The 9860-nt window shown below is 40.2% G+C and overlaps 1 protein-coding gene across 1 annotated transcript in view; it reads right to left on the bottom strand.

Annotated features, from left to right (window-relative positions):
- Nucleotides 1-7916: 7916 nt before the first annotated feature.
- The window catches only part of LOC124264799 (histone-lysine N-methyltransferase EHMT1-like), a 53807-nt gene continuing 51863 nt past the window's right edge, over nucleotides 7917-9860 (bottom strand). The window contains 1 exon segment of the mRNA XM_046699588.1: nucleotides 7917-9382. Coding sequence (XP_046555544.1) covers nucleotides 8847-9382 — 536 coding nt within the window. The 3' untranslated portion in view covers nucleotides 7917-8846.

The following is a 9860-nucleotide window of genomic DNA, read 5'->3' as shown; positions in this document are numbered from 1 at the left end:
GTCTCTGTCGATGCAGTGCCTGTGTTTAGTCGCTATGCTTGTATCTCTCAAGATTATGATTAATAGAATGATCAGTTAGTGATCATTGGATTCCTCTTGTGATTCCTGTTATGTCGGTGCCTTAGGTATTCTTGACCTGAGTGTAGCTTGGGGCGCGCCTGAGTCTTGGTGGTAGTAGCAAATATTCAAACGAACTGAACCTCTAGAATATAATTAATAGAAATGATCATTGGATTCCCTTTGTGATTCCTGTTATGCTGAATCCCCTGATATTTCTGTCCGGTATTATGGTGACTCTAGTATTCCTGTCCTGATATGATGGTGCCCCTGGTATTCCTGTCCTGTATGATGGTGCCCCTGGTATTCCTGTCCTGATATGATGGTGCCCCTGGTATTCATGTCCTGTATGATGGTGCGTCAGGTATTCCTGTGCTGTGTGATGGTGCCCCTAGTATCCATGTCCTGTATGATGGTGCCCCTGGTATTCCTGTCCTGATATGATGTGCCCCTGGTATTCCTGTCCTGTATGATGGTGCCCCTGGTATTCCTGTTCTGTATGATGGTGCCCCTGGTATTCCTGTCCTGTATGATGGTGCCCCTGTTATTCCTGTACTGTATGATGGTGCCCCTGGTATTCCTGTCCTGTATGATGGTGCCCTGGTATTCCTGTCCTGTATGATGGTGCCCCTGGTATTCCTGTTATGATGACGGTGCCTCTGGTATTCCCTGTCCTGATGATGGTGCCCTGTTATTCCTGTTCTGTATGGATGTTGTTCCTGTGATGATGGTGCCCTCTGGTATTCCTGTCCTGATATGATGGTGCCCTGGTATTCCTGTCCTGATATGATGGTGCCCCTGGTATTCCTGACCTGATATGATGGTGCCCCTAGTATCCATGTCCTGTATGGTGGTGGCCCTGTTATGCCTGTGCTGTATGATGGTGCCCCTGGTATTCATGTCCCCATATGATGGTGCCCCTATTATTCCTATGCTGTATGATGGTGCCTCAGGTATTCCTGTGTTGTATGATGGTGCCCCTGGTATTCCTGTCCTGATATGACGGTGCCCCTGGTATTCATGTCCTGATATGAAGGTGCCCCTGGTATTCCTGTCCTGTATGATGGTGCCTCAGGTATTCTTGTGCTGTATGATGGTGTTCCTGGTATTCCTGTCCTGATATGATGGTACCCCATGTATTCCTGTCCTGATATGATGGTGCCCCTGGTATTCCTGTCCTGTATGATGGTGCCTCAGGTATTCCTGTGCTGTATGATGGTGCCCCAGGTATTCCTGTGTATTCCTGTCCTGTATGATGGTGCCCCATATTCCTGTCCTGATATGATGGTGCCACTGGTGTTCCTGTCCTGATATGATGGTGTCCCTGTTATTCCTGTCCTGATATGATGGTGCCACTGGTATTCCTGTCCTGATATGATCGTGCCCCTGGTATTCCTGTCCTGTATGATGGTACCTCAGGTATTCCTGTGCTGATATGATGGCGCCCCTGGTATTCCTGTGCTGATCTGATGGTGCCTGAGGTATTCCTGTCCTGTATGATGGTGACTCTAGTATTCCCGTGATTCCTGTTCTGGCTGTGCTGTTGGTATGCATGTGATCACAGCAGATGCGTTTACTTTTTCGGCGTGAACCTCCGTAAACAATCAGTCAAAGAGTACGTGACATGATATGAGCCATAAGTGACATTACCGTCAAGGAAGAGGCTTTTAGCGTAATGGATTCAGTAATGATAAAATCACTCCTGTCCATGATGTCCCGCAAACATGTACATGTGAGGACTAAACAGGTCAATCCATTTTCTCTGTGTCTTTTAAACCTAGCCAGCAAAGACCATTTAAACAGTACAACGTGTTTCATAATTTGACAACTGATTCATACATGATCAACGCTGAAGTATGGCGGGGATTATTCAATTTGAAATCTGTTTTCCGAGCGAGAATCAAAATCATATCACTGTCAGGTCGTAAATGGAAGGGGAAAATAAAACAAAATGGAAGCAACACAAAAGACATATATTTCCTCATATTTCAAACCTTCAATGGAATGGATGACACAAATGATGTGATTTGTTCTAGAAATCTTCCGTTTTTCATACCGCCACACTGTAAAAATGTTCTGTGCATGAAAATAGGAAAACGAACCATCGTCATTAAAATACCCGTGTTTAAACGAAAACCCTGTTACGCCGACACATGCGAAAAACAATTACTGTTACAAAACGAAACATGGCATGGAGCACACTGTAGTGTCGGATACTATTATTGGTTTCAGATAGTGTGACAAAATAACCGGCGACCCCACGCCAAGGGTTGTGAATATTCAGTGAAGCGGTGATTCTGTTAATGGAAGTGTCTTGTGTGTTTTTCAAAGCTTTTAAAATCTTCAATTTTGGCATTTTTAAAAGCATACATCAACGAATTGTGTTGTCATATTCATACTTCATCGACGACTTTTAACGTGAGCTCGTGAAATTGCTGCTGTTGATTCCAGAACTCGATCCCAGAGTAGGAAACCCACGCTTCAAAAAGATGGTTGAAGTTGTTAACTTTAGTGCCTTGTTTCAGTGTTTGTTGCAGCAGTGCAAATGTGTGAAACATAGACATTGTCTTTATGCTGTGGGGATGGTCCTTAACTGACCGATTGAAACAGTGGACAAAGTGGGCTTTGATTGTATTAAACTAGAACTGACAGTTGAGACAAGACACATTGACTCGACACATCGCAGTCTCACATTTGCCTCTGTTCAATAACGTCTATATTGACGACCGCCTCCGTGGTGTAGTGGTTAGAGCGTCCGCCCGGAGAGCGGAAGGTCGCGGGTTCGATCCCGTTAAAAAAGACGTTAAAATATGGTACTTGTTGGTCCCTGCCTGGCGCTCGGCATTAATGGGTACACCAAAGACTGGTCGGCTTGGAGTCAGTATAATGTGTCTGAGTGGGGTATTCATGCTTCACTGCAGCATGGTATGTCAGTGGGCTAGCACTATAAAACCAGCTTCAGTCTGGGCTAGTACAAGCAGCCTCACATACCCATACACACGCATGCACGTCGTCATATGAGCGAAATATTCTCAAGCACGACGTTAAACCCAATTTCATCTCACCTCACCTCTATATTAACGATAAAACAACTGCTTTAGGTTCAATGATAATAACAATTATGGTGAAGATTAAGAAGACGCTGGAAACGTAATGCTTGTTTATGATTGCAGTCAAACCTTCGACCTGTTTCGAAACAAAGCAAACATGCATTCCTGTGATACATGGTACTATGTTACAGAGGTAGACCGTGCCCCGCTTTAACCTTAAACACTTTTGTAGCATTCGGTTTGTTTAAATAAAAAAGTAATATCGGGGCGCAAAGAACTCAGTCGAAATTAAATGGCTCCGCTTGTGCTCAGTGTCCTGTCAGTGTCCTTCCGATGCATATTTTGAGACACTGCTTTCGGAAGTGTTGCTTTATGACTTGCGCAGTTGGGATGCAGCCAGCCTGACCGCCCGGTCCCTTGCGACAAGCAAGGGTTGCTGAACATCAATTCTTAAAGGGATCGTCAAGGGTACACGACTGGAGGATCAGTTCACTCAATTTGAACAGTAGCGAGACAAATTGTGAGAAGACTCAAAGGAAGGGTGTCTGATAGACTAACGCTTAGACCCTGAATATATATAATTTTGATAGTAACAAATAAACCCATTTTAACTGAAAAGGAGCCCCAGTGAGTTGGGAGATTTGCTTCCTTTAGGGCGTTAGCATTGCAGGGAGTGCTGGGCATTATGGAATATAATGTGGTTCAGGGACTGGGAGACAGACTAGGTGTCTGACTTCGGATCTTCTTGACCCAAACCATTCCGTACACCCTATGTTGCAGGATAGGAGGTACGAGTGCTACGAGAAAAGTTACGAGACCTTAGGCTTACGAGAGCTTTGTGAAACGGGGTCCAGATATTAACATTCCGCATCTCGTGTAAACATATTGTATAGACCATGGCTGTCTTTTGTTATTTTCATGGTGAACCAGCCATCCGTTTGCAGCTGCCACTAAACGAATACAATATGGAACTTTTCACTTCTTCATTGTGGGTTCATATATCTAACGGAATGAAATACCGGTAAATACAGCATACAGATTTAATGAAAACCATTACTTGTTGGTTCGTCTGAAAGACAGAGACAGCAGCTCTTTTCATATGAGAATAGTGATATTGATGAAAATGTTGGTGTTCGTGTTGATAAGGTGGTGTATCGTATCCTACATACAAGTATGCCCAATTATTGACCCAGAAAAAGAAATTTTATTTTAAAATTAACATTTACCATCTTGTTATTGCCTCTGGAGACTTGCACCATTCACTCTATCGATACACACGGGCATATGTCTTATATCATGCCACAGTTCCACATTATTTGTTTACAGCTCCCTCTGAAGGCAAATTAGTCTCGGTAAGGGGCGCTAATCGGATTGTCTTGTTCGGTAATGTCATTTCAATGCAAAGCCGAATGTTGATAAGACCCGCCTGTCACTTAAAAGCCTGCAAGACCTATTATATATTGTTCAGGCAAATTCGCCATGTGCTAGGAGACACTATATGCTTAGCAGACTTCCCTTCACTGGAAGCAAAATGCAGATATATACAGTCATTACCAGTTATGTCCGCCCCCACCTTCTACTGGCAAGGTGCAAACCAGACTGTCTTAATACATATGTATGGACAGACGTATGTATACGAATAGTTCATGTTAGGCCAGGTTTCTTATACCCCGCCATGAAGTGGGAGAGGGGTATTGGTTTGAGCTCCGCCCGTCCGTCCTTCCATCCGAGATGATGACAGATTTTCTCAAAAACCGTTAGAGATAGGGAAACCAAATTTGGTATGTGTTATCAGGACACACATGCCTTGCTGTAGTTCAAAAACTGTACAATTTGTTAGTTATGGCCCTTGTCATGCGTTTCTTGACTTAGTGCACCGAATCCCCAATGGGGTCAGATTTTCTGTTACTGTTATAGATAGGGAAACCAAATGTGTTTTCAGGACATGAATTTCGTGGGGGAGGAACCAAATGGGAACAGAACACTGTGGTGGGGGGATATTGATGACCATATCTTCTTTTTTTATTGGAATTTTGTTTTTATAATTGATAATTTTTATTTCCTGCTTCCCCTGTTACAGAAAAGGCCGAAGAGCCAGGGAACTCTAAGGTCCTTTGCAAGAAGGTTAATTGATCACAGGAAAAACAGGATTTTTTTTCTAACAAAGCACAAAACAACAACACCAGACACCACAACACATTCACTCACCAATCACACTTACAAGCTTCAAATATTTACAGTAAGTTTAAGTTCAAGTCCATTCAGCCTATATTTTTCATTAGGGAACAAGAAGAAAGAATTCAGAAAATCATTTAAAATTTACAAAATCATGATATAACATCCACTTTTTATTAAACTTTTCTTGTTCACTTTTACTGAAGGATATATTCTTTTCAATAAAATACCTATCTTGTAAATAATGTCTAAAATGTTTAAACCTTTTTTATTGGAATTTGGTTGCGAATAAGACACCATGATACGTTTCACCTTCACTGAATTTCCATAGTTTAGAAGACCACACTTCTCTGTTGGATGGTAGGTCGTCTTCTATTTCAACCAGACAGTGTTATGTGCAACTTCCCAACTATAAGTGAAACTACGGAAAAGCACTCGGTGTGAAACCAACAAAGAATGTGATATATTTAACAGTTAGGGTCGGAATTCTCCCAGTGTTCTCTCAGGTAAATTTTGATATCCCTACATCCCGATAAAGTGTCCTGGGCCCCATTTCACAAAGCTCTCGTAGGCCTAAGATCTTGTAACTGTCCTCGTAGCATTCCTACCTCCTATACTGCAACATTGACTTACGATAGTCGTAGCGCTACGAGAGCTTTGTGAAACGGGTCCCTGTCCTTGTCCTCTTTGCACCAGACCATATGAATTCATGTGTTTCTATGCCCGCATCCGCGTTTGTGAGTATGCATGTCTGGCAGGGTTTGAGTATACATGTACGTTCATTTAATATTTCATGTTTATAATGCCAATAGATCCAACTGGAACATGAATGTAAAAGTCTTATTTAAAACGGAAGTTATAAGCAAACACTGTAAGTTTTCACGACCTTTTCGAAGAAGATTGAACTAGGAAGAAGACACAATTCGTTTGGCAGATAAATTTATTTTGAAGAAAATATTTCTTAATGATGACCTGTACAGGTACAATAGCAAGGAAGAAAATATTCAAAGATACATTCACATACGTACGTGTCATGAACAATCGTAAAGAATGTATAAAAACATTATCGAAGAACATTCGAATCTATTTAAAACTATCAAGAATCGACACAAACACAATTTTAAGTGAATGAAGATTAATTTTAAGTGATTTTCATAAAATGAACATTAACAAACGGCTATCTTGCATAAGCACTGTAAGAGGTTTAAGCAAAATCAAAATGGTAGATATTTTCAAACTAAAAATATAAAGTCACTTTAACAAAGCAGTTGTTGCGATAAACTATTCATTCACTGGTAGAGAGCACCTTATACTGAAAACTCTGTAGGAAATATTAAGATGGTGTATTACATCAGAGGATGATAATTATTACTATTTGTGTGCGCTATATCTGCAAGTAGTTTCCTTTCAGTCGATACAAGTAACTCGAACGACACATTCTCATGTACAATGCAAGTGGAAAGTCACATTTTCACCACCACAACACGGAAATCACGATATATAGGAAAATATATGAAAGTTGTAGAAATGTCTGGATACAACACCTACAGGTGGAATAGATATATAGCAAAATATCAGTGAGTCTTTTCAAAATGGAAATGTGAAAGATGTTTGAGAACGTTGATGACTGAGAAACACACCCTTTCTTTTTTCATATATGCCCACTTTAAATGTATCATCAAACACATGTTGATATTTCTTGGCTAACTGAGTTGTAATACAATATAACTATAACACAAAGGAGAGGTAATGTTCGACTGATGTAGCCCTATATTAAATTTAGTTCAGGTATACAAAACAACTTAAAGTAAAAATTGAAACAGGTCCATCTATTCCTTGATCTTCCAAAGGCCATCAACATGAAGCTAATTTGTATGGAATGTGTTTTGACATATCGTCTATATATACCAGAAATACATTTCCCCTACAAATCAGACGAAGTGGGAACATTCATTTCATTTCTAATGGTGGACTACTTAAAGGATATATTTCTTAAGAGGTACCTCCAAAATATCAGGTTAGTTGGCAGTGGCGAAGGAAGTGGTGTTTGTTTTGTGGACAATACCTAAAAGTAAAATTTAGGTGTGTTTATACTAAATTGAATAGATTGTTTGATGGCGCTCAGTAAATGAAACGTTTCTTGGCATCTTCCTTGAAGATCCAGGTTGGAACCGGTCTTCAGCAGCCATGACTGTGACAGGATCGGTTGGTCAGTCTCGCTGACTGGGTTGATGCATGTCATCTCATAGACCGCCGTCATAGCTGGTAGGGCTGCGCAATATAACCGGTTTACCGGTATTTACCGGTTCAGACATGAACGCGATACGTATTGCGATACGCTGATCGAAAACCGGTATTTTGACATGCATTCGGAAAACTTCGTAACACTCGGAAATCTTCGGATATTTCCGTTTTTTAAATTGTTCCTTTCCTTGTTTCATTTGTGCCAAACATTATTTACATTTTTATTTTGTCATGATTAAAAGTTTTTATTAAGGCCTAATCAAGCATTGTGATTGTGTTGCGTTTTTGCTCTATAAATCAAGCATTAACTCTATTATACGTATTTTTTGTTAAAGAAAACTTCTTGCGATATATTGCAATACATATCGCAAAATATGCTTTCGCATCGCAATTTATCCCAATATGAAAATTCCTTGCAATATCCACCCCTAATAGCTGGCATATTGCTGAGTATGGCATGAAACACCTAAGATAAGATTACAGTTGTTTCTTGGATTAAGGTGGCAGAAACTAGAGTGTTCCAAACAGGAATCATCTTCCTTACCCATCAAATGGACGAGACCTTATGAAACTGTTTCAGCCTCGTCCTTATTGTGACGGTCTTGGTTCTACGATGAAACAATAAAATCGGAACACCCGGTGCAGTGAACGTTTCCTAATGCTATGACACCACTGAAATGTAATCATTCACCAGGTTGAATGTGCAGACACTGATGTATTACATGAAAACAAATACATAAACCGTTTCTTTGAAAGAAGTATCACATCACAACATCAAAATATTAGGAAAATCTCGATTCAACCTGAAAGCAATGGAGAACGAAGTAACAATTCAAGAAAACCCAAAAAATCGAATATTGAAATTATGACATTGACGATACAATGTAAGTATAGTGCAAACACATTATAATAGACACTTAATACATAATATAAATATACATATATATCAGATACGAACAGCAAAATATGCAAATAATTTTGCAGTTTAAACTCAAATGATAAATGTGATGATGCGTGAAATGAGTAATTCATAACAAGCTAAAATAACATGACCAGAATGATTCACCTGATGAAGGATTTGGCTCTTAGAATTTTTTTTAAGAAAAAGGAATTATTCAAAAAGCTGATGTCACGACGAAGGAAGATGAAAACTGCATTCAAATGATATATACTAGCAATGTTCTAATACAAATTCCCATACGATCACAACTGTGCCAGGGATATTCATCTCTGAAGAAACTCATGATTAAGCACATATTCTCATTCAATCACCTTCCAGAACCAGCCTGAAAAATGCACACATTGTTATTCCAGATATAATCATCGAACACTGTAATCTTGTTGAGCATTTCTTTTAGCAGCTTTACGCCTTGCAATCATGTTAGTTTCAACGTGGGTGCCATCTTCATCCATTGGAACTGTGATCTCAACCCTGGGGATATTGTCTGCGCTAACCGGTCGCCTGAGACAGCTAGACTCCACAGGGGAGATCACTCCCGGAAGAACGGGAGTGGAGACACAACGGGCGATAACTGCGAATGGACTTCCGGGACTGGAAAGATTGATCCCTAATGACTCTGTGTTGTGGGGTAGAATGTTTTTCAGTTTGCGTCTCAATGAACCACCGCGTCTCTTTTTGGATTGTTTCGTCGAGTCCGTGCGGGACAATTGATCAGAAGCAAGATCGGGTACACTGCTGCAACGTTCGACGTTTTGGTTGAGGCGAGACTTTAGGCAAAATCTTTTTGTGTTTGAGAACTTGGCAATGGATTCTGCACACTCTTTCCTTCCTACAAAGCGAGCCCATTCTTCAGCACACAGCTTTCTGCCATGATCGCGCAGCTTGGGATCAGCACCTGAATTGATAAATGGAATCCGCTTAAAAATGACGTTATATTGTGAAGTTTTTCTTGAAATTGCAGCTCATTCACAAATTCAAGAATACACCAAATTAGGATAGCGTGCTTGTGCACGTAAAACAAGGTGAACTCAGTTTTGATGTAAAATCCGTACAGAGTATGAAAATGTTTCTCAGGCCCATGGATATTTTTGTGAACAAAAGCTACATGTAACTATACTACATATGATCGTCATACAAAATGTCTCATAATCATTAGAATGTTTGTGATTTTTTAGTTTAACATTCTGAGCAAGGTCACACATTCATTTGCTCGATAGGATATTAGTCTTGAAGGATAATTCCGTGCAACGCTAATCATCATCTGACTGAAATATTAAGTTTATGAACTAAATATGTGTCAGTACATAGTTTGGGCGGCATAATTTAGCCACCCGTTTTCAACCTACTTACCGTAATATACTAATAGACACACT

This window comes from Haliotis rubra, unplaced genomic scaffold, assembly GCF_003918875.1.
Source record: "Haliotis rubra isolate DU_JTF1 unplaced genomic scaffold, ASM391887v1 Scf943, whole genome shotgun sequence".
Taxonomy (NCBI): domain Eukaryota; kingdom Metazoa; phylum Mollusca; class Gastropoda; order Lepetellida; family Haliotidae; genus Haliotis; species Haliotis rubra.
Note: the sequence above shows the minus strand (reverse complement) of the source record. Positions and strands in the feature narration are given on the sequence as shown.